The sequence below is a fragment of the Argentina silus genome, assembly GCF_951799395.1.
Source record: "Argentina silus genome assembly, chromosome: 10".
Lineage (NCBI taxonomy): Eukaryota > Metazoa > Chordata > Actinopteri > Argentiniformes > Argentinidae > Argentina > Argentina silus.
In genome coordinates this window covers 11,398,274-11,424,841 of record NC_139664.1, presented here as the reverse complement: position 1 = coordinate 11,424,841, position 26,568 = coordinate 11,398,274, and the positions used below count along the sequence as shown (strand labels likewise).

Below are 26,568 nucleotides of genomic sequence, written 5' to 3'. Positions count from 1 at the left end.
ATTGGAGTGCTGTTGTAAATGAATGGCTTGAGTAGGGTTTTGTCACGACACGTTGCAAACAACTTCATGTGCACTAACAACCTTTCTCTGTGGTTTAATAACAGTGATCTGTGTTAGTCCCCACCCCCATCCCTCTCTCTCTTTCTTTGCCAGAGGGATTGCTATAAACTGCACCAATTTACCTGAGTCCGACTGTCTTGTAATGGGTGCATTACAACCCTTCCCCCATCTCTCTCCTTGTTCTCACCAAGGACAGGGGTCAGTTAGGCTTCTTGGCCCTGTGGCAGAGAGTTCACTGCTCCTCATTGGGTAGTGTGAGAAAAGCAACATTTTCAACTCTTCCCTTTTCTCCACCATGACCCCAAGCTCCTTGTGTTCTGCACATTTGAATACCTGTTTGCCCTCAAGCTGTAATGCATAATACTACACTGCTGGATTATATAACTGTATTTCCCTTGATTCTATAGGTAGTTGTGTTCATACCCATCTCTTCTCTCCTACCGGTAAGAAATACTGTACAACATAGCGAAAGGTTAAATTACAGTGTTTCAAGCTTCTATTAAGTCTTCCAGAGTTCCTTTAGCAGGGAGTCAAATTAGGCAGACATCAGTGTTATTGCAATTATGTGGCGCTCTTAATTCAATTTGCCCCTGTGAACTAAAATGAGTTCTAAACTTCCCCATTAAACTTAATTGCTGTTCATTCAATTCCATAAAATGGGGAATCGTCTGGGGAAATCCTGATCATAAATGTAATTATTTTAATAACGGGGGCGCCAGTGTTCTAGTTATCCCCCTCATTACTGTGACTCACTAGCTGTTGCCTGACAAAAAACCCTACCAAGAACTTCTGACAATGTGCAGGGGCAGGGGACAGTGAAACAAAGATGTATTCACGTGGTCACTGTACAAATCTTCATACAGTATACTTTTCATGATGAATGAGGGAGGTTTTCTCTGAAGTAAGAATATGTTCAGGTTTTCTAAATACACCCTCATTTCAGTAACACTGCTTTTGACTCTTGACTGTGACTTTGTGCTGAAAAATTGGGATACACAGTACGATTGTAAAAGTAAACAGTTGGTTGAAGTCCTAGATGCTAAATGCTGGTCTTCACCCTGGATGTCAAGGGTTTTTTAATACCCTTTTTTTCACAGAATACAAAATACCTCAAATATTTGTCCTGATTGCAGTCACAAAATCTCATTCTCACCATGATGCTGTAAAATGTTGCTCTCCAAGGTTACAAAGCAGGGATAGATAGATAGATAGATAGATAGATAGATAGATAGATAGATAGATAAATAGGTACTTTATTGATCCCTGAGGGGAAATTAAGGCATGACAGCTCACATCACAAACAACAACAAAATAAAGTGACAATATAAAATAGAATTAAAATAAAATAAAACAGACATCTGATCATTATATACAGTAAGAACAGTCCAGTATGATTTAACATCCCCCAGCTTGACTCCCCGAACGAGCCAGCTGGAGGAGGAGTTGTACAGTCTTATTGCGGCAGGCAGAAAAGATCTCCTATAGAGTAGACTAGTTTAGTGCTGAAAGTGTCATCCCTCTTTCTCCCTCTCCCCTCCCTCCTTCCTCCTATTTCTTCCCATGTCCATTAGACCTTGCAGACTAATCGAGCAGCACCAATTGCTCCCGCAGTGAGATCATTAAGTAAATTATTTTAAGATCAAACGGCCAGCAGCCACAATGAAGTCCTGTGTAATGGTAAAAGCCTCAGAAGTCCCCCCCCCCTTCTCTCAAATTAAAGCCCAGTGGGGAGCTCTCTGCACCTCTCAGGTGGATGCCCCCACCATTAGACGCCTTTTAGCTGCAGGCTAAGGTAGGACCCACTAATTGGTCCCTGGAACAAAAGTAACCCACTGACAGGATCAAACTTGCATGCACCTTAAGAGTGCAAAATTGTTCTGGGCCGAAAACAGCAGTAGCAGGCCATTGTAATAGTCCATCTGAACACCAGAATGCACTTCCTCCCTGATCACAGCATGGGGTGACAACACAGGTTACTCCTGAGATCATTTATATTTGATGGCCACCTCTAAAACTGATTTATTTATGAAATGCCATTGAAATACAGTTTTCAGTTGAGCTGAAAAAAAACCATTGATTTAAAGATTCATCATTACTGGGATACCTCAGCCCAAAATCAGTTTGTCTGTATAAAACCTCAAAAGGAGTGTGAAGTAAAGCCATGTATCATGTATATAGTATATTAGCAGAAATATGTACCGGTAGGTAAGCCTTACCTGTAATACAGGCAAAATGAATGGCAAAGATAGGACTCATTTGATCAAATCATTGCTGTTCATATTTCAGGGATGGGGGGATCATTTTCAGTGGTGTTTCACCAAAGGTCACCAATTAGAGTGTTCGTTCCCCACATTCTTTGAGAAGTTTAACCAAAGGAAAGCAAAGGCAAACATAGCCCTGATCAGACAGCTCCAGGTACAGAGAATATGAAGCACCAAAGTGTGTGTGCGTGTGTGCGAGAGTGTGTGAGTGTGTGTGTGTGTGTGTGTGCGTGCGTGCGTGCGTGCATGCGTGCCTGCCTGCGTGTGTGCGTGTGTGGTGTGTGTGGTGTGTGTGCCATCATCTCAGTTCAAAAGCCATTAGACAGTGATTACACACTAAGTGCTGTCCCTAGACGGGTGGGTTGACAGCTTGCCTTTTTTATGGGTCAGAGTTCCTGTTGGGTTAACATAATTAAGAGCAAGGATGTATATGGCAGGTCACAATTATACACAATCGCCACAAATTAATATTCTCATGTTGGCCTTTTACCTTCCTATACTGCATAATCACACAAGTTAAGTTTCACTCATCTTCATGTGGTTTGTTACTATTGTCTCATTTACTTAGATACAGTACTAATAAGACAAATTAGCTACTTACATGCATGAACGATAAGACAAAGGCTGAAAGTATTTGAAGATATTTAGCATTGGATGCTTGGACCCCCATAGATCCTCTTTTTGTGTTTGGTTTGTTTTGTTTTCACCCCTGAGTGTGCTGAAGCTATGATGTGGAGATAGAAACCAATGCAGCAAAGTGAAGAATGTGATTTATTCTACTTTGGCATGAAGCGTCGGTGTCATCAATCACATGGTTTTAATTAGTGATGGCTCCCCTTTGTGGTAGAGAAATGTGCATGTAATTCAATTTGGGGCTCCCTGCTGCTCCAAGCACCCCAAGTGAAGATTTGTCAATTCAATGTAAGTTCATGCACAGCTGTAATGGTAGAGACAGTGAAAACAGTGAATTAGGTAGACCAAGCTGCCACCGTCGACAGGAGGCAGGAGAGACACTTAAGCTTATGACACTGCAAATATACAGCTCTGCTGGTGGAATAATATTCAAAATGTTGCAGATATGTAGACAGACAAAAAACACAAAAAAACAAAGCCATGAGTCAAGGCTCCAGGCATGGCATTACGCACCATTGGATGTTGTGACAGAACTATCTGTGACCAGATAGTCAACTTTTCGAACTGCTTCCCAGAAACAAACACTGCCCTGTAGTTGACCTGGTGTTGGGGGGGGGGGGGGTTGCAGAAAACAATGAACTACCATAAGCTCATCATTTTAAATAGGATATTTGCCTTAGCAGTTATCAGTCACCATGTCAGTCTCCTTGTTAAGAATACTCTAGGACCCCTCTACAGATGGCACAATGGCTGCTCAACTCACTGTAAATACTATTGTTCCATGCTGTGCTCCTCTCCTCCTGTTTTGTCACCTGAATGGGCCACCTGTTCATAGAGGCAAGCCAGCAGGTGTGTGATTGGGTACCATGATCGTGACCAGAGCATTTGAGCGCTCATCACTCACAAGGATTTGAGATGGTGGCTCTCACTAAAAAGGAAAAATTATGTTGTAAAACATTAAATGAATAGGAGTGAGTCTTGAGTGGCACCATTTTCCCTGTGAGCAGTGAGCGGAGCAGGGAAGTTAACGCAGAGCAGGAGAGTGGAGTGTTAACAAATCCTTGCGAATCCTCAACTCCACTCACATGGTTGCAAGATGGTTGCTTGTGACCATATATTATGAACATGTAACTAATATTTAACTAGTGAAGGTGAAATTGATTCAGTGATTGCACTGTTGAACTGTAAGTGACTGTCTCAAAGCACTCTTGACACTTTCTTCCTCATTAGCTTGTTTAGCATTAGCTTGAGTGTGTTGACTCTTGTGTGTTGACACTTCATTTTGAATTGTCATTGAGTTGATGTGGGACTGATACTATACTATATTAGGATGAGTGTTTGGGCATAGAGATTATGTGCACACATGAGAAACATTTGATCTTATTCATGATGTGAGAGTGCTATCAGCATCGCTTTGTTTGCCCTTTAAGTAATCCATTGAAATGACAATATAGTGATGAGAAACAAAACAGGTCCCTCTAGCTCTTCACACACAAAGGCACAGGGCCTCTTATCCTTAATTTAAATGTTGGCTTTCTGATTTCCTCTTCAATAGGAGTCTTAACTGATACTGGGAGTATAGGGCCTGAGCCGTAACTCAAAACAATGAGAGCTTTCAGAGTTAAAGTGGCCATTCAAATGCTAAAACAGCAACAGCAAATTATTTAGTTCGCACAAGACACTTGAAAGTCTCTTATCTGACACATGTTAATGCAGAGTCACTGTAGTCTTGTTTATTTCACAGCAGTCATCTGCTTTACTGCCCCATGGAAAAAGGAGGTCATAGGAAGGAAATCCCTCCAGTACTGGTTTGTCCTCCTCTGACAAATGCGTATGTGCTGTGCTTTTCATCTTCAATGTAGAACGCATTAACATTACTGTAATAATCTACACTCGAGAATGCCCCAATCAGAATCGTGTATTAAACCAAGCTGTGGTACAACTATCAATATATAGTGGAGTAGATCACTGTGGATTTGGTATTTGCAAAATGTGCCAAATTTGCACTGAAATAATACCTCAGAAATTGCCTAGATACAGTATGTACAGTAGGTACAGGGTGTATTTGTTACAGTTCTGATGAGCTGCTGTTATTGTTGTCAATGTATAAAACATACAATAGATTGTTTTTGTCCAACTATGAGTAACAGCAATACATACTAGAAGTACATAGCACTTACATCTCGGTTCATGCCTGAACCTCTTTTTCTCACTCCCTGAGTTTGAATAGTCCTGTTGTGGTGTCAGTGGTGATCATCGAATGCCTTTAGAACATCAACTCTTGCTCTGCGAGTTGACAGTCCCCTTCTATTAATGTCCAGAGTACTGTGTATTTGTTCAGCAAACAAGTGGATTCATCAAATACCTCCCCAAGCATTCTCTTGTTTGTGTGTCCATGCCTCTCCTTTAGTAGGTGCACACTGTGTGAGAATGTCAGACTGACTGGCCGTTCATGACATGGACCAAGCACTTCTCTCCACCAAACCTATAGTGGGAGAAAATCACCAGCCTTCACTCCTGGTTGATATGACAGGCAAATTTATTCTACACTCAAAATACATTTTGCACTAATTCATCCAGTGACTAAATATACTGTCATGCTTTCCTCCTCTCTGCCAGACAGTACAATATGGTAAAGTGGGAAAAAGACACACTGCACTTGAATGAAGACAACCCTTTATTTTCTTAGCTCCATTACCGACTGACCACGGTCATGCATGCTATGACTTCAATTGCTTTAATAAAGATCAATATAATACAATATTAGACATAAGTAATGTTTTCCGGACATGCTACCTTCATCATAAGGAGGCCATTCCTCTGCTAATACAACTCCCATTCCTACTTTAACAGGACAACTTACTAGCTGATTCTGCCTCCCTATGTAGCTACCACCAGGGATGCAGATGTGGAATACATTGTACACAGGAAAAAGAATAACACAGCACAGAGCAAGCTAAATCTCTTGTTGCCTAGTAACCTGTATCAAAAAGTCCAGAAAATAGCTGTAACTAAGTGTAACACTTTGTAGTTACATAAAATCACAATCAGCAGAGACATTGCGGGTGATTTTTTTTAATCGCAACATTTACACACATCCATTTAGGTCCACCCCATAAGAGACCCAAAACTAGCAATAGAATTTTGTAAGATATAATCATATAATGGTAAGCTCCTTAGCTTACCCTTGTAGTATATGACATACACGTTTCTTTCCAGCATTTTAACTGACTGAATGTAGTATAAACTTTTGATTATTACTCTACTGAGCTGGTCAGCATAAAAAAGAAAGATACATAACTGCTCTGGCAAAAATGTTCCTACTTATCTTTTACTGTATAGTTTACATCAAGTAAGTAATAACAAGGTAATATGAAATATCTCATCTAGTAAAGGACTGATGCTCAATGCTAGACTAACTTTGTAGAAGTGGACCTCCCAATAGAATGACCCTAAATCAATCCCTTTGAATTCCACCTACCATAAGTTATGACATCACCTTTATCCCACCATTTTACAAGACACTGTGTTTCCTTAATCAATCTTTCCGTCATTTTTTAATCCCAAATGTTTCACCTTGGCCATTTACAATGTCACTTCCCCTCAGTGGGCGCCACAGACCTGCCTTTAAGACCTGTCTGACTATTCAGTCCATGACTCATAATATACATAACTGACTTTCTGGAAACGCTTTGCTTACATCACTACTGCTTTTTTGAGTCGGTTTTTATTGTGTCTTCTTTTTTTTTTTACTCTGTAATAAAGGAACATATACCATGGGAACAGACCTAGGAGGAAATACACATCAGATATTTTATGGTATAAATTATTCAACCAATGTACCTTTTCTTATTTACCATGTCCTCTCCTTTATATTTGTGATGAAAGTAGATACAATGACCATAAGAGATGCAGATGCAGATGAGTCCTCTGGTGATTATACTCTGAGATGGAATGTCTTCCATTACATTGTGTATAATTTTTAAGTATTTAAGATAGCTCAGCTCTCTTACAATATCTTGTTCCCAATCAGTTTCTTTGATGTTCATTTTCTATTAAAGTTTTCACGGTTTTGATTGTGTTCTGCATTTTCTGTCGGTATCACCTCTAATGACACTGAATCAGCATTGCAATTCTGCTTGGAGAATGAATGAAAATGCTTCCTGCAATCACAGCCTTTCATTCAGCCTATGAACATTGGGCTTAGACAGCCCAGCCCTCTGTGTGGTTGTTTTTTGGAGGGAGCCTGAAGAGATTACAGTATTCGACCTAGTTGATTGACTGAAATCATCCAAACCACGCCAATATCAGGCTGTCTTGAAACAGATGTCTGTTGTTGATTGATTTGATTGGCTGTGTAATGCGTTGGAAAATATGTATGGATCCTCAGGGACTATGTGGAATAGTGCTTGTTAGAAACAGGTTACTGCACTGGAACACAATGTAATCACTACATTACTAATGTTAAATAATAATAAATGTTATCTCAAAATCATTGCATCTTGTATATTTCAGGAGCAAAACCATTTACAATTATCAACACTATAAACAATCAACTGAAAACATTTATTTTTAGTTACATTGGTGTTCAGTCACTTCACATTTAAATTAATATTCAAAATTCTCAATTTATATTCAGAATTCCATAAAGCTCTCTGCATATGTTATGCCTTCCCATGGTCAACTAGCAAAAAGTAGGATATGCATATTGTTTCTCATTGTGTGCCTTTCAAAAGGGCAATTCTCTTTGCTCTGAGTGATACAGTAGGTGGCAGAGATCTTAAAAAGAGCTCCAGTTCTAAATGCACCACAAGTATTAGCTTGTGTCTCCCACTGTAGTGCTGAACAGGTCTGACAGAGAAATATCTCTGACGCCAGGCTCTCAATTTGCTGTCTGGGCTCACAACAGGTTAAAACACCACAGTAATATAGCTTAAGGCTACTCTCACGCCACAGTCACTTCTTAGAGCACTGTTGTTACATTTCGATGTTCAAACAGACTATAGCAGAGAGTAAATTGTGTACACAAATACAGTCCACAATAACACAGTCCAGGGGTTAAGAGAGAGCTACAGTAGGTCCTTCTCAGACAGACACTTCCTGTATCCTGTAGTTGATGGGCTCTGCTAGGGGCCTCACCTGGGCTGTAATCAATGAGCACTGATCATAGGGGACGAGAGTGGAGTGAATTCCGCCTGTCCCACTTCAAACACAGCAGGGCAGTAAATCAGACAGGTAGGAGACGCCAGGCAGCCCACTCATTCCTTATGTGCACCGCTTCTGTCCCCGAAGGCTCAAGAAGCAAGTATGCCAACAATGTCACCTGACAACCCCATGGAGCCATTTTACCACTTCACAGGACGGGTCAGGATGTGTGTGTGTGTGTGTGTGCATGCGTGCGTGCGTGCGTGCGTGCGTGCGTGCATTTACATAATACCATTGTTAAAAAGTGATTTCTCAAAATACCTGTTAAAGTCTTGCTCTAGCAAATAGGGTTCTGTCAAAAGGTACAGAAAAATTCCAGACAATGCACCAGTGCATACTGTATTGCAGGGGAAAAAATGATATAGCATGCACTTTTGTAAAATCTGAATACAGTACTGTGTTTATCCTCTTGTATAAACCCAAGTGTAACTTAGCCTGTGAGATGACGCTAGGAGAAATACCATCTGTGGAGGGGATGTCAGGGGAAAATGAATCAGAGAGGAACACCAAGGTCATTGTGCTATTTCAAGGCTTCTACTTTACATGACCGCATAGGAAATGAAGGCCTTCAATCAACCAGGACTGGGTGGCTGGACTGTATGAACACAAACACTGAGCACTGAGAGTAATGACAAAGGAATAAATCAATCAAAGCACGGAAAAACTGAGCAAATCTCATCGTCAGAAGTGAACAATACTATTTCTAAAAAGGTTACATATCAGTGTGTGTCCTTAAAAATCTGGATTATTTGAAACACTCACAGGTGATGAAAAAAATAGCTTTTTTGTCTCCTTCATTTCTTATTTTACAGAACCACATTCTGTATTTTTCTTAATTCATATTATGCAGCATGAAATGTTTATAACAATGAATATGACCCTACTACTGATATGACTAGGCTATGGTGTAGTTATTTACAGAGTACTGCCTTGACATTACAAGTACTGTAAGCTCTTTTCTCTGAGGAGACAATTTATCTTTTTAGCATATGCCTAAAGATGGGGATGTAGATCTGACTAAGATAATGCAACTTATTTTTACCATTTTAACTTAATTGCTTGTATCTCCTTAAACCGATTCTCCATCTTTTACAAACAATACCAGATATATCTCAATGTTTATGAAATAGCATTGTACAACAAATATATTTATAAAGATCTTTTTAATACTTAACATTACTGCAAATAGTGCTGCCAACAAATAATATATCCACAATATGAATAGCACAGAGGTGGATACATTTTCTCTGTATCATTTATCTAAAGTTTGCTCTATCTGAATATGAACAAGGAACCCAATGCACCAGTGGTTTAACAATCAATACATTATGTTATGTGCAAAGTCTAAATGTTCTTTTTTTTTTCTTATTAAAGAGTGTGAAACAAATTAAAACCACAGCCAGTCAGTAAAAGACCAATTCATAAAGGTGAAAAAGTAGGGGCACTGCTGTGATGCGGAGGGCCAGTGAAAAATCTCTGCTGACCCTCTCATCCCTCTGCTCATCTATCTCTCACTACTGTCCACTGATAGATTTCCCTTCGCTGATTTATGGGAGAAAAAAATGTCACAGTGGAATGGGCTTTTGATAAAATTGTTCAAGAGATTCTGGGCAATAAATCCTGATCTTTACATCCAGGTCGCGAGCTACTTTCACATTCTTGCACCATCAATAAGACCCGCCAAACATGACAACTAATCCATAACTTTACAATATTCTGGGCAGTTTAGGAAAACAGTAACATTTATATTTAACAGAAAAGAGCGGGTCACTCTTTTATGTGCCAAAGGGTATGGGTCACAGGAGCTTGACTGAAACTTGGGAGGAAAATAAGTCACATTGTGTTTGTGCTGGCTGGTAAAGAGAAATTGTTGTCCTGCACATTGAGATGTATTACTTATGTGACCACTACAGCCAACTACAGTTGTCAGCCAACTGGAAAATATTATTTACACAGAATATATACATTTTCACATACTATTATTAATAATATACATATATGTTCAGATATTAAAACTGCAAACATGCATTAACACAACACATAGGATATTTAAATGAAAATACTCTTTTGTAATGACAAATTAGCCATGATACTGTAGATTGTAGATCAACTTTTTTAATTTAACAGTATGCAAGATGTAAGTAACGTTAGCACAATGCACATTCAATGTACTGTAGCATTCCTGTAATGTAGGATGTAAAAACAGTGTTTGCCCTTCAGCAAAAGAGAACCACATTATGGTAGTAACAATGACTAGCATCTGGTATCTCTGGTCAAACACATCTCGTGGTGGAGTGTTTTTGACAGGAACTCTTCAGTCAGCCCAGTGGCGCCAGGAAGGATGAGTGATTCAGCAAACTTGCCTGGCGTTGTCTTGTCTCTTTGGTCTCTCAATCTTTACGATGTAGGTAAGAGGAAAACAATGAGCCTGTTGCTCAGTACAGGTGTTTCACAGAGGAGATGACTTGTAAAAACAGGTAGATTTCCACTGAGACGGGGATTGACTCACATAAAAGGATCCTGCTGCTGCAATAACTCAGAGTCTAGGCCTGGCCACATGCCCGGAGAGTGATTGAAATCATAACACTGTTTAATTTGTTCTGCTGAAATGTCCTCACATAAGTGAATATAAAAAGTCCCCCCTGCTATTGAAAGCATCTGACACTGTTTGCGGTAATGTAATCCATTGTTGCACAGTAGATAAACATCAGCGCTGTAACCATAAGATTGACAAAGACAAATAAGAAGCCACTTAACAGGAAATGTTTTTAAAGCACAATCAAATTTAAGAGGAAGAAATACCAGAGCATGAGGTAAAGTAGCACTGAGGACAAATGTTGATGTTATCACAGGGGAGGAAGAAGAAGGAGAGTAGCTAGGAGGAGACAAATAGAAAATGAGACAGCTAACTAACTGACTGAATTTGTGTTTCGGATTAAGGTCTGCCCAACAAGTGTTAAACAAAGACAGGAGTGAGGGGAAGGGGAAATGAAATGTTTACAGTGAGGGGGTATTGATAACTGAGGGGACAACTTGAGATGAAGGGGGGGACTTCCTCCAACTGTCACTGGAAGCAACAGAAGGCCAGTGAGAAATGGGAAGCAGTGTGCTCTCTGCCAGTTGATTTGCTCTTTGTGCTTTTTTGCTAGCACACCTGAAAAAAATAGATTTTTTGTCACTATGAAAATGCAAATAATTTCCCCAAACATCTTGATTTTCTTGCTATTGAAAGAGGTTGAAGTTGCTATTCAGATATTCAGATATTTCATAGAAACGTACTAATTTAAGTTTGAGTCACATACAATAACACCTTCCCCATGCTCTAGATTGACTCCAAACCTGAAAAACAAGGACAAGGATGCCCAGTGTAGTGCACACAAATATATACTGTTGAATTATTTACATCACTTGTCACAGACTGGTATGATTTCCAAGGATGTGGTCCTATTATCCTGGCCCTTGTTTGTGGGGGAAATGAGAAATGTACTCAGAGATAGGCTGCTCTCCTTATTCCTAGGATTCGGGCAGAGAGAAAAACGCTATGTTAATTTAATCTTCGCTGGCCCAATACACTAGCGTAAAAAGGCGCTTGTTCCCATCTTTGTAATCACAGCGGCAGGAGCAGAGGGCACACGTCCCCAGCGCCTCATCTCAGGGCTAATCTTTCATTTCATAGCCCATCTCTCCATATCAAACAACACAAATGGCTCAATTTGCATGACGGGATTTGTAACAGGGCGAATCAGGTGTCAGACTCGATTAAACATTACACCGGAGCGCTATCATAATCAGCCGTCTAATGAGTGCGGCTGGCGGTGTGGGGCTGCACTGGATCAGGAGTAGGGGCTTCTCCACGCTGCCCAGGGGGGGGTGGGTGGCTGGGGGATTAATTCTGAGGTGCAGCTCCCAGCAGCCCTGACAGAGAGAGGCTCCTCTGGGTGGCAAAGTCTGGGCCCTGTGATGCCTGAGTGGAGCGGAGGCAGGCCACACACACATAGAGGGAATAGAAGGAAAGAACAGCTCGCCTTGGTGGTTGAAACACAGAGAGCCAAGAAGCAACATCTGAAGACTGCTTATTCCTGTGTGTCACCAGCTTTGAATACTAATGCCTGAGACCATTACAGGAGAGTAGCCCCATTAGAATGACCCCCAGCCCTAGATCACAACAGGCCCCATCACTAAAATGAGGCAACAGGGTCATTAAGATGCTGGGATATTCCAGGCGAGACATCATTTGTGTGAAAGGGGGCTTTGACAATACTTTTTGAAGGATTATTCACCATCTCCATAATGGTCAGTGGGCATTTACATACAGATTGGCAAGCTGATTACGCAGGATTTTGTTTACTTCAAATAAGGTGGTACACCTTTCATCAGTCAAAATATTTTTTCTCTCTACTTAATACATAGAATGGGTTAAATACTCGCCAACCTTTCCCCTGACTTTAGAAAATGTAGACAGTGAATACCTTTTGAACATAAGTTTGAAATCATTTACAGAGTGAAAACATGGCAATTTTACATTGCAAGGTATAATACTGCTGTTGCAAAATACATTTTGTTTTGTTTTATCTTATTGCAAATAGAGATCACATAACAATTAATGAATCTTGCATCATTTGTTTAACTGGACTTGCTTTTACTGTGCAGCGATAATAGTACTTCACAATACTGTATAAAACCAACCATTTGATTGTAAATTGCTATTCTATTTGTAAGTCATAAATGCCACAATAATACTCCATCAAGATAACCAAAAATATGGCATTCTTAAAGTAGTAATTTTCTCCATCTTAATCTCCCTGGTATAATTGACAGACTTCTGTATTGCCCTCAGTGTTGTGTACAGTGTGCCCCCCGTATTGCCCAGCCCTCATTGTTATCTGCTGAATATGCACTGATGCTAATTCTGCAGTTCCCTGTCCTGAAGTGCAGCTTTGGGTTCCTGGTCCACAGAGAGTTCCCTCTATTGCCACCAACCTACCACCCTCAGCACCAACCTCCCCTCCCCCTTAGCCCCTTACCCCCCACCCTCTGCCCCGCTCCCCATTTGGGTGACCCTAGTGCTGTTCTGAGGGTCCCTCACACCCCAGAAGCTGTCAGTGGCCTCCTTCCTTCCCATGAGCGGAACACACAATAGAGAAAGGGCTCCGGCTGAGAGGTTCAGTAGCCATTAACCCCTACCAGCTGTTCCTGCCGAGGGTATTCTGTGCCACAATACGTGCCCCCGAGGGGGCCCTCACGTCCACTAATCTAGCCATTGTTGGCCAGGAATGCTGACAGAAGAAAAGAAATTTTTCTTGTGTCCATGCAAGCGTGTGTATCCATGTGTGAGAGCCGAGAAACGTAGGGCTAATTTCTCTAGTTGCCCGTGAAGGAGGGACCATGAAGAACACTCTGTTTAGCTGCCTGACAAAATTCTTTTGCTCATAAAATGGATAGCAATTGTTTTCGAGAGGATTCCCCCACACAGTCCCTGTCTTATGTGTTTCTAAACTTGCAAGGGTTTTTAAACTACCTACAAATATACTGTGTCAAAATAACTTTTTTTAATTTAAGCAGTATTTAGTTAGAGGGCTTTAGAAATGTCATTGATTTGTTTTTGAATAGCCTCACATTTTCCAAAATTCTTGTCATAATCCATTTGTAAATGGATCAGATTTTGAGAAAGCAATTTCATCTTGGTACTTTGCTCTCAGAATATATTAACAATTAGTCCATTTCAATTAACATGAAAATTAAAACAGCATTTTCCAGTCAATTTAACCACAAGGCAGCCATTAGGAGCTTCTGCTGTGCTGAGCATGTGTGCAACGCAGTCTCCATAAAGAGAGAATGAAAAAAGCACAGAACTCTTGACTTACATCAGGAAACACATGCAGACTTCTTATTCTAGTGCTATGCTGTTCAGTCATTCATTTTTACCTGTTGAAAAGTAATTTTGAACACTCTTAAATTCAGTAGTTACATGGATAGCATGAAGTTGTTGCACTGAGACTGGTAAGAAGAGAGACTTTGTGATATTTCACACATATTTATTTCTACAGCCACAACATTTCAATACCTATAGTTATATTGTACTGTTGAAAAGTAACATGGTATGACAATGATTTTGCATCATATTCCCACATTTTGCATCACATTAGACTCTGCAAATGAGTATTTTCTTGGGATAGGCAAACAAAATATTGATTCGCAGCACAAACACTGTTATCAAACCTCTCCTGTTCTTTTTTTTTCTCTTCTCTACTAAAGCCAACAGATCAGATATCAACAGTGTCGACATCAACAGGAAGCACTGTTCCATAGCTGTCAGCAGAGCATAGGATTTAGCATTAGCATGGAGGAAGTAAACACAACAACACCTAGAGAAAAGGGGAGGAAACCTGTAATAGAAAGTGTAAGTTGAGTTTTTTTAAGGAAAAGTGTTTGTTTCTATGTGCGCTCCATCCTGCAGTCTGGGCAGTGTTGTGACAGACGGGGGGATCTGCGTCAGTCAATTATCTGTCCCAACAGACTTTTGTGCTAATGAGCTGGTCCAGCCATCGGCAGACTTCCCCTGTCGCCCAGAAAAGATCACTTTCATTGCTTGCAGAACTAATTCAGGGCACAAAAGTGGGAGCTTCACCATTGCGGTCTCTTTTACTGCTCCTTTTGTGGGGGCTTTAGAAGTGCGCTGAAGAGAGGGCCTAGCGCTCAGGCCTCTTCATCTCCACTCCATTGCCTGTCATTAACATACATATCCATATGAAAAGTGGGGTAAGTCCCGAACAGCTGTCCAGTAAAGAGGCAGCGATTCCCTCTCCCAAACGCTGACAGAAGCCTTTAGCCTTCCTTGAGCAATAATAAACCAAACCATTTAAACAGTCTTTCAGGGAGTGAGAAAGAGATTGGGACATAATGCTACATTCAGAGGCCACGGTGGCCCTCATTGGCTTGCTACAGTCTCCAGTGGGCTTCACAGAAGTCAGGGGACTAAGGGAGGGACATCCAGCAACTAGAACAATGTGAATCTCAGACATTTTCGTCAGAAAAGAAATCCATGAATAGCAATTGCACTTGATTAATCTCCTGTTTTAAGAACCATTCTATATATAAAATTATTTCAGTGTTATGCATTTGTTATGCCAGGATTTAGTTGTTTATGGTTAGATATGACCTCATCATCAGTTTATTTTGAATTGCCTTTTGAATGTGGTTGGAGTATCTACTACAATGTACTGTGCTATTCATGACTGTATGTTTTCTCTTACATTAAAGGTATAGAGTGTTTATGTATATGAGCGTGTAGCTTACGCAAATGGTTGAACTGCAATAGATATAGAATATTTTTTGACAGATCAAGGGCTTCTCCGCTCTAGGGCATTGAGATCAGGGCTTTTCACCCTGAGCAAAATGATTTGGTCCGGGAGGACTCCTAGTGTGTATGGGGATGGGACTGAGCAATCCTCTTATTTAAACTTGGGCAGTGGGCATGAACACAGGGGTTAAGTGACTTGCCCCAGGTCACATGGGAAGTCATTTACTTAGGGTGGATTTTCTCATCTAAACCCTCATGCCTCCACTCACATTACTACTAATAGCGTCCTCCACATTCTCATAACAATGAGTACATTCTAGTTATTTTAAAAATATTTTGTTCACTTAACCCGTTAACACGAACAAAGTACCACATTGACTTGTGATTGAGTTTTTTCTTTAGGTATCATCTTGCAGTGAAGGTTTGGGAGTTACAGTTTTGTAATTTGTTTGTGTTTTTCAGGACCAAGTACTACATTCAGAATATTGAATGTTGTCATCTCAGCCTCTGTTTGTCAAATCATTGGATAACAGTCAAGCGTTATTAAAGGAAAACTGATGGCCAGGGAAAGGCACAACCAAGAGATTGACAACAAAACAACTATAATTATCAAAAGCTATTTTTAAAAAAACAAGATGGAAATTCAGAGGGATTTTTTGTTTCTGAAATCCTGTGCTGTTCACAAACATTGTTATTGAATTTATCATCATATCTTTTTTGTGTTATTGATCAAGCTAACCGTTACCATAATTTGAGTTGGCTCATGTAGAAGTAGGAGAGGCCTTTTTTTGCATTATTTTAAACTTTAGCTCATGGCTCCTTTATTTCCAAAAAATTCTACTTCCACTGAGTGGTTTTCTATGGCTGGTTGAGATGCCCCTATTCCCTGGAAAAGGAGGTAAAGGGAGAAGCCAGAATCCGGATCTAATGAATAAGAAAAGCCCTTGGTTAAAAAGGGACTGGTTTGTCTCTTCATGGGTCGCTCTTTATTCAGCTTTAGAAAGACGAGGAGGCCTGATTGATAATTCCCCTCCCCTGCCCCCCCTGGCGCTGGTGACCCAGGAGTCATCAAGTACAATGCGCTGCACCTTAAGTTTCTAAGTCTCCGTTTGAAAAATAGAAGGAGCGAATTTGTGTCCATTATTGGAGCTTTGACGCGCTTTTACTGGGGTCATTATACTGAGCCTGCATGCCCAGCAGGCTACCAGCAGCTAACTGCATTGAGGTTTTATTCCCCAATTGATCCCCCCCCCCCACACACACCACCACCACCACCACCACCACCACCACCACCACCTCCCTGTGCATCAGCAGCATCCAAACGGCACTGTAATCTCACTTGTTGCGTCCTCTAAATCAGCGGAAGCATCTCTTTTCCATACACACTCAGCCAAAGCCTCAGGCCCTTACCTACGACTCTCCCCTCCCCATCCATACCCCTTATTTATCAGGGCTGCGCTGTTTGTTGTCTCTGCATAGTTCCACAATTCATTAAAAAAGGAAAAGGGGGGTGGAGTGTGAGAGAGAGAGAGAGAAGAGAGAGGGGCTGGAGGGAGGAAGCCGGAGGGGGTGGGAGGGAGTAGGGGGCTAAGGGGGAGGGATTAGGATGACTTCTTGAACACATTTTCTCCCTTTTGCCGCAATTAAACAAAGTAGGCCTGTGATTAGTGCAGCGTGGGGAGCAGAGAAAAAGACACCCTTGAATCCCAATGGAGGGACCTGACTGAGCATTATTGGCTGACAAAGCCTGAGTTTATTGCTGAGACCTGCTTACCCTCCTGCATGGCAAACCATGGGAACTCCAGTCAGGTGGAAACTTTTTCTCCTTTTCTTTTCCCGCTCCCTTGTTTTTCTCCCCCCTATGACCACGAAGCCCTCCAGGAGCACCCAGGGTGGCTGAAGCTACACTACTCCCCCCTGGTAACTGAGATGTTTAGGATAAGCTCAGCCTGTTTTTTGTGCATGAGCTCGCACTTGTCTGCTGTTGTTCGAACGCAGTTAATGATGAGCTTCCTCTGTTTTTTCCACACCCCTTCTCTCTCTCCTGTCCTCCTCCTCCTCCACCTCCTCTCTCCTCTCCTTTTCTCTTTTCTTATTTGGAGCTAAGCGGCTGTTTAAGTGGAGTGCCTCCTCCCTCCGGCTCTTGGGAACACTCTCAAGGGCCCCTTGCCTGGCTCTGTGTGCATGACACATAATGAAAACAATTTTACGCCGCGGAGGGAAGTATCAGGCAATTACGGATGTGACAGCCACCTGCAGAAGCACCCCCCTACCGTCTCCAACAACTACCCCCCCCCCCCACACACACACACACACACACACACACACACACACACCCCATAGCCACCCTACCCTGGAACCCCCCCCCCACCGGCAGCTTCATGAATATGTGATGGCGTGATGATGGTGTGAATGGCTGGGGCAGGTGAGGAGGGGCAAGATGGGGGAAAAGGGACGGGGCTGTAATAAGTCGCCCAGCTGGAGGTGGTGTTGTGGCCCTGTCGCCCTGTGGCAGTCCATAGAGGCAGCCCTCCAGGAGCGCTGACCCCGGGCAGGGCCCCCTAAAGGGGGCCAAAGGGATGAAGTGACAGGGGCGTGCAGAGCGCTCCCCCAAATCTCTTGTTGGCCAATTTTACACATGATGTCTGGCCCAAAAGCCCGAGTGGCAGGCCTGACAGAGCCCTGATTTAATTTGATAACCGGCTTATTGAATGGGATTTAAATTAGTATTTCACATACAAATTACCTCTCTGCGCCACACTACTGCAAGTGCTTGCTCTTGTGCTTTGCAAAACACAGATTTCTGTGATCCTCTCTAAACTTTTTGATTTGATCGCTTTTATACATTGCTATTAGTCAATTCAATTTAGATCTCCTCAAGAGTGGTCAAGATAATTTCTCAACTATGTGTTACACACAGTCGCTGACTAATAATTCATATGATATTACTGCAGTATTTTATACAATCACAGTTCATTTGTATTCAGGTAGCTCTTCTTGAATAATGTATTTTACCCCACTAAAATACCTATTGAATACACTCTTAGAAAAAAAATGTGAGCTAAACTCAAGAAGTGTACTATATGCACTATAAAATTGTTCACACTTTATTACAACAGCAACGCTTTTCATTAGAGAGCCAAAAAGTCCCCAGCTAATGAGGTTTTACCATCCATGTGAAGTGTGACCGTTGGAGTTCCCATACTGTCAGATACAGCTTTCCCATAGGACCTGCTGTACTAAAGCCCCTACAAGCTAGCCCAACTGATCCAGAGCTTATTTAAAGTGAGGCCACAGGGTGTACATAATGCCTGCCAGGCCTCCATCCCTGAGAGTTTCCTCCTGATGGGCCTGATGTGTCCTTAATGGCCCCAGCGTGCAATGGAGACAGCGCTGTGATAAGTGGCTCCTCAGCTACAACTGACACATTAGGGGACTAGATAGAATTGCCTGGGTGGGATGGAGAAAAAAATGTAGACAACATAGTGAGATAGTGCGCACACACATAGACACACACACACACACACACACACACACACACACACACTCACATATGCACACACACTCGAACTCACACTCACACTCACACTCACACACACACACAAACAAACATCTCATGTTCATGCATGCATACGGCCTCAGACACATGATGTCTTACATGTGGACACACAGCGCACAGGCATAACACACACACACTAACACACACATCAGATGCTGCTGTAAGCACGGTAGCCCATCATGAGCACTGATGAAACATAGGAGGGCACATGGTGAAAAATGGCCCCGTGAAAGTTGAGATTATGCAATGGTTTCTGTAACCATCAATCCAGTAAGGCCATGAGGACTATATTCACTCAGTGCCCGGAAGAAGTGTAATATAATAGATGAGAAGATCAAGGTTAAACAGGAACGAATAAGTGAAAACAGCATATCTAAGCATGAAAAATATCAAAGGAGACATGCCAGACAGAAAACGGAGGAGGTAAGAGATGAGAAGTAGTAAATTAATCTTCCTGCAATATCTCGCAGCAGAGAAAAGTGCACCAGTCTTTATTTCTTGTAACAACTCAAGACAAATGACCACAGGCGCTACATTAGTTCTGATAAAGGACATGCAAGAAAGACAATGGCTTTCAATTTCTGATTTAATCAACCCCTGGTGTGATATATTTCGGAAAATACTAAAATGGATTAATCAGGAATCAAGACACGGGGGGGGGGGGGGAGAGAGAGCAAGGGCAAGCGTCTGATTCGTCGCCGTGGCGGCGGCGATGAAATATACATGGCGTAATAAAGGGCCTGCTGTCGCCAGCACACTCTGCCACAGCGAGGCACCTGTGAGATTGAAGCTGTGGACACAACATTACCAAAATACAGACTGCACTGAATTAATGAGGCCCAGCCTGCTGCGTGCACGGCCAGCTCGATCTGGGGAGTCTTAATTTATTTTCCCTTTCCAGCTCATCCTTTACAAAAATGACAGTGTCTTCTTATCGATTTTACACTCAGAGATCAATCAGCTTTGCCCTGACTCAGAGAAAATTTACAGCCCTAACCCCTCCACCCTCCCCCCTCTGTCAGGGCCCCAGCCACTGAGCTCTGGGCCAGTGGAGCAGCAGGGGAAGTAATATATACACCCCCCCCCCCCCCCTCCCCCCCCTACACTCTCTCCCTCTCCCTCACACACATACAAACAGAACAAAAAAAAATCCAGCCCACCCCCTGTTTCCGTGTAAGGGCCTGACCACAGTCAAAATAAGCTAATCTACAGGGGAGGGGGTATCTTCCTTGTTGACACTATGCTCAGCCTTGATTCTCCTCCCAGGCACACATTCCACTCCCCTGCCGCTGGTATTGATAATGAGCTCCACAGGCCTGAGGATGAGACCTGTTTGTGTGTGAGGAGGAGTACACTATCCCCTTGGCAGGAGACAACTGCTCTAAATGTAACTTGTCATGACTTCACCAATGGCTGTTGTCTGTCTTACAGTCATTTAGACAGTCCTTTTGGAGATTACCATATTTGGAAGTCCCATCATAATGTGTCCATCTGCATTCAATGTAGTAATTACAGAACAGAGCATGCCCATTCCCAGATATCTGTCGCTCATTCAAGTGATCCTCATTAACATTCCGAAATATAGCACACATAATGTCACTCATTGGGCTGACTTCCTGTGTCTCAGAAGGCACTGTAATGAGCATGAGACCATCCCTCAGTATTTGGGTTTTACCATTCAAACAGATACAGTAAATGGTTTGGGGTAAAAAAGAGTGTTAGGAAACTAATGTCAATACAATAACTTAGCAGAAAACATGAACTCTCACAAGTCGCCTCTGATGTTTCCAGAGATGTGGACAAGGGCAGAAACCAGTGATCCTGTTGAGCCTGGGGATGGCATGGTGGACATTATCCCTGCCTGGCAGTGCCATGCAGATACCAGCTGTACAGTGATGACCATGCTGTCACGCTGCCCCTCAGACGGCGTTAACTGTGCCAGGGAGAGTGAATGGTACCTGGCAGCGGGCACACACACACATTAGCCCAGCCCATTACCTTGCACTCAGGCCTGTTGGGTTAATCCAGGGTTAATTCTGTTGCAGGCTCTCTTATGGAAGAGATGTGAACAGAATGGCAGCACTTCTGCACATTTTCACTTCATCTACAGGAATATTGTGACTGTGTCAGAGGGAAAGTACTTTCTCATCATCATACATTTCAGCTGGGGAGAGTACGTTTTTTTTGTAGCTGACTACTTGATTGATTGAAGCTATGTAGATCAGAAAAAGTACAATTACAAAATGAATATTACTGTATTTGGAAGACTGATTATAGCCTTGTGGCACATGCTATCACTTCTGGATCTATCTATCATTCCAGCACACTTGGTGAGGAGGTGTTGGATTTATTTGAAAGAGGCGATGATCAAAGAACTTTAGACAGGAACAAATCTAAACTAACCTAAACTGCCTGAGAGGCATGAGTAGGTAGTTGAGGGATATTTGCCTAAAATATATGATCATTTTTGTGACATTATTAAAAAGCCCTCTGGCTGTTCGACACCTTTTATTGCTTATAGAAAATATATTGGTTATGCTTCGAATGAACCGATCTCAAGTTGCTTGTCCATTTACAAGATTGAGGTGCACACATTGGAATATTTCCATGCGCACACACACACACAGCCACAGACACACACACACACACACACACACACACACACACGGAAAGAGACACACACACACACATACAAACACACACATACAGCAGAGCATTTCCTCATATGGTTAGAAGAGATTGGAACAGAGTGTGGAATAGAATGTGCGTGTTGAGAAATCATTTGGAGGAGGGTCCCACAAAAAAAATAGAAAAAACAACGTATTAGTCCAATAACAAAACATCCCTCCTACATTAGCAAATGTTCAAATCTTTAAATGCATTTTATTCAGCCATACAGTATAAATTTGCTTTTGACAATGTGACCAAATATTTCTGTCTATCTTTGATTAGTCCCTCACATGGAAAAGGGTCATTAGATAGACTAAACACTGTCACTGACAGGCAGGGCACGACTCGGAGCGTCCATTCCCTTTGACAATCTCCTCTACAAAAAGCCTTCACACACAACATCATACCAAACAAACGACACTTTATTCTCTATCAGTAAAAAAAAAAACATCATTGAAATCAGAAAGTTCATTTACAAAGGACTCGCTGTCGCAATCACAGCTCTAATGTAGTAGTGAGGAGAAAAAAGGGTAATTGGTTTGTTAAAGATCGCTTTCCATCGTACCATAAAGCACTACACAATAGAAAAGGTCGCCAATTAAGCAATCATGAATACCAAGTACCATAGCTGATGAAAATAGGCCAGTGGTTTAAATAGATTTGCGAGCAATTTACCTTTTCACAATGTTGGCAATCTGATGCAATTTGCTTGCAATTTTGTCTGCTTTCAGTAGCACTCTGAGCTGACACTACACAGACCAAATGGCAAAGAGGACTGCACAGAAAATGTAAAACTATCTTGGCCACATCAAGGTATCAGAATGGCGCTTCATCAGGAAAATTACAACAATTAGCATAAGTGCTCAAAAATCAACACTTTAAATGTCAGCGCCAAAGGTTTGGTCAGGGATGAGCAAGGTTGTGCAATGTCCCCGAGGATGGACTTGCCGTGGAACGCAAAGCAATCACCCATCATCCCTTGCCAGTGATGGCCCCACAATTGCTGTGACATTCTCGCAGGGCTGTCATTCTTGGTCACAAACAGTTTTTCTCCTCAGTCTTGATTTGCTCCCAGTAGAATTACAACAACCTTGCATCTACTCCAAAGACACACTTTTGTCATTTTCCTTTTTTACCCTCATCATTTCCCTTTTTCCTGTAAGAGCGAGACTCCAAGGGTGTAGCTGCTGGTGTATGGTACCCCAACTGACGTATGAATATCAAGAAATAAACATCATACAACACAGAAAAGGTATTGTTTATCATGATGTTCTACAATTCTTTACAATGGACTTGAAACTGATTTTCATTTTAGCTAAACTAGTTGACACTGCATATAAGAACTTTCTACAGCAGAATGTTTGATTGGTTCAAATCACTAAGTTCATGAAATTGTATGTAACCTTTTCTTATGAATTTCATGAGGCTTCTGCACAGTGAAGACAGTCCTCTAATGAGGCCAGCAGTCTGGTGATTACCTCTCTGCTTTAACTACTTGTCTCATCTGCTGCCTTAAGGCACTATTCAAACGGAACTTCCTCTCGCTTCACCCAGCGGTTCCACCCCTTGTCTGCCTCTGCATTTGAACTTCCAGGAGATTGCCAAAGGGGACAGATGTGTACACTGTGTCAGTCTGTGTCTTGATCAGAGACTGAGTCAGACATGGAGACGGAAACAAAGAGGAAGTCTCACTATGTTAAGTGCTTGCATGGAGGTAGCAGGTAGCAGCACGGTTGGAAGCAATACGTAAAAAGGTTGTGCAGCTCCACTTTGGCTAATTTAGCTGTAATGGCTTGACTGTAATCACAGCTGAATGGTCAGCATGTGTTAGTTCAGGTCCAATGCAAGCTCACACTAGGAAAATAATGCTCTCCAAGAAACACAACTATGGTCATCTCAGAAAAACAAACTGTACAGACCAGCACACATAATCAAAATAGATGCTGTGGCATCAGTGCTAAAACAGACAGTTACTTATTGGCAAGCTAATCAGAACATATGCCTTTTCTTTGACCTTGTGAAACTTTAATCAAAAAGTATCGATTTACTGTTAAAATGAATCAATTGACCATAAAAGATATTGGGATGGTTTATTATGAGAGTTGTCCTTTAAGCATTGACATGTCAAACGTACAGTAGGTGTTCACTGTATGAAGAGCCATTATAGGAAGGAAAATGTAATGTGCCAGAAAATGTAAATATGCCATAAATATATGAAAGCCCACTATGACTAAGATATTGCTGGTCAGGAAGTAATTATTGAAATATGGTCTGTACAACCATAGCTATTCTCTAAGACATAAAAAGGAAACTGCAATATATCTCACAGAATTATAATTTTGTAACAAAGCAACAGATGTATCAGCTCAATGCTTCATCAGTCGTCTCTTCTTAAGTTTCTTTGAGGCTACTGAGTAATCTCATTTGTCCTTATGGATTTCAGCACATTCCATCCATCTAAACTTCCACTTTGTCAATAGTTGATAACAGTGTTGTCTGACAATCCTTCCTGTCTGTGGTGTACTTAATATTTACTGATGTTCTGGCCTTATTAAAGCAAGATGAATCACCTCAGTTGCGATGGATTTCCTTTCAGTGTAGGTGGGGGAGAGGGGAGAAGGAAGGGGAAAAGAGGGAGGGAGGGAGAGGGAGAGTGAGTGAGTGAGTGAGAGAAGGAGGGAGGGGGTTGAGCGAGAAGTTTGAGGGGGCCAGAATGACCGTGCCGTCAGCTTGCGGGGGCCTAGCTCGGGAGCGGCCCCCAGTGTTAGAGGAGCCGTGTGCTGGCTGATGACAGGGCTGCACAGATGGGCTTGGGGCTGACTCCCAGCGTGCTCTTTTGTATGGGCCCTGCACTCTAATTACAGCTGATGAGAGTGTGAGAGAGGGAGAGGGGGAGCGGGGGAGGAGAGTGTAGACAGAGGAGGGGGGGAGGACACAGGCAGGTGACAGGACGAGCAGAGGAACCTGTGGCAGAGACCCGGCACCATCAGGCACAACGTAGCCGCAGCCTGACAGCTAATTAGAAACGACACGGATTTCTCCCAATGTAACAGATGTTGCCTAATCAGTCCAGCTCGGGAGAACCCTGCGCCAGCAACATTTCATGCACAATTTAACCATCTAAAAGGGATGAAATACTTAATGCATTGTAAGGCCAGCACAGCTGTTTCGCTCGTCAGAAAATCTCCCAGTCAAAAATATACATGTTTTATGTAACTCTAACCGAGTGTTTATAATGCTATAATAGCTGAGGAAAATTTGCTATTGCACATCTGCCAAAGATTTCAGCTCTATTGGTTACCATAACGTTGATAGAGCAAAAGATCAAATGCAGATTAGACTGTGCCTGTTGGAGACAAAATTTCATAGGTTGTCTCTCACAAACAACCAGAGCAATTTCATACTGAGTACGGAACAAAACTACTGTCTGCACAAGTAACATACCAACTGTGTTACAAAAGGAACACTTCTGTCAATATATTTGGAGATACTTGAAAATGATAGCAACCACTATAAACGTTTTATTTCTGATTTTACTCTACATATAAGTTACAAACTGTAAAAAAAATAGTTTGAATTGAAAGCAGTTGTAATCCAGGGTAAAATAACAGACTCTTAAATAAATAAAGAGCTCTTAAACAAAGCTCTTAAACAGATCTATTAACAGGCAAGGGGTTGCTACCCTGTTGTATTGCTTTACTGTAGGAAACTGCTACAGCCAGCCTTCCGAGTCTAGGTTGGACCTTTCACAGGCCAAACTCATAGATCCATCACCTTGGGATGAGGGTGGAACAATTGGCTCTTCGCTTGGGACAATAATGATCTTCCTTCCGGACACTTCTTGGAGAAGATTTCCTCTACAGCCAGAAGCTTGCTCCCTATGATGTACTGTGCCATTTTCAACACCCTCTGTAGAGCCCTGCGGTCATGGGCAATGCAGCCAGACAGGATGCTCTCGATGTGCACCTATAGAATTGGAGAGGATCTGAGAGTCCATGCCAAATTTCCTCAGCCGCCTGAGGAAGAACAGGCGCTGGCGAGATGGAACCACGATGTGTACACCAAGGAACTTACTGATCCTCTCCACTTCAGCCCCATCGATGTGGAAGGGTGTGTGTGTGTGTGTGTGTGTGTGTGTTTTGCTGATGTTGAGGGAGAAGTTGTTGTCCTGGCTCCACTCTGCCAGGCCTCTTACTGTACCTCCTCCCTGTAGGCTGTCTTATCACTATCTGTGATGAGGCCTACAACAGCCTACAACTGCAATGTAAGTCACTTTGGATAAAAGTGTCAGCTAAATGGCATATATGTGTATATATATATTTAGAATTGGAGATGTGTGTGGCCTCCCAGTCATGGGTGACAGTGAGTACAGAAGGGGACAGAGCACACAGCCCTGGGGGGGCCCCTCTTGTCCAGGTGAGATAAAGCAGGGTGCAGTGCAATGGCAATTGCGTCATCTGTGGATCTGTTTGGCAGTATGCAAATTGGAGGGGGTCCAGTTGTGTTAGGTAATGTGGACTTGACCAGCCTCTCAAAGCACTTCATGATGACAGATGTGAGTGCTAAGGGGCGATAGTCATTTAGGCAGATTACCTTTGGATTTCTTAGGACAGGAACAATGGCGGTCACCTTAGAACAGGTGGGGACCACAGACTGGGACAGGGAAAGGTTGAACATGTCTGTAAAAACATCTGCAACTGGTCAATGCATGCTCTGATGTAACGACCTGGAACGCCGTCCGGGTTGGCTGCTTTGTGAGTATTCACCCTCTTAAAAGTATTTTTTACATCGGCCACAGAGATTGATAGCACACAGTCATCATGGCTCTGTGTTGTTGGCCTGAAACCACAGTGTTGAGCTTGTCTGAAAGAGAGGCATTG

The 26,568-nt window shown here is 42.2% G+C and overlaps 1 protein-coding gene across 1 annotated transcript in view; it reads right to left on the bottom strand.

Moving 5' to 3' along the window:
• Positions 1–25,786, bottom strand: part of LOC310811284 (dynein axonemal heavy chain 11) — a gene marked incomplete at both ends in the record, with an annotated part of 70,685 nt that extends 44,899 nt beyond the window's left edge. The window contains 2 exons of the mRNA XM_083679403.1: positions 25,463–25,654; positions 25,763–25,786. Of these exons, the coding sequence (XP_083535529.1) occupies positions 25,463–25,654; positions 25,763–25,786 (216 nt within the window). The remainder of the gene's footprint in view (positions 1–25,462; positions 25,655–25,762) is intronic.
• Between the last annotated feature and the right edge of the window lie 782 nt (positions 25,787–26,568).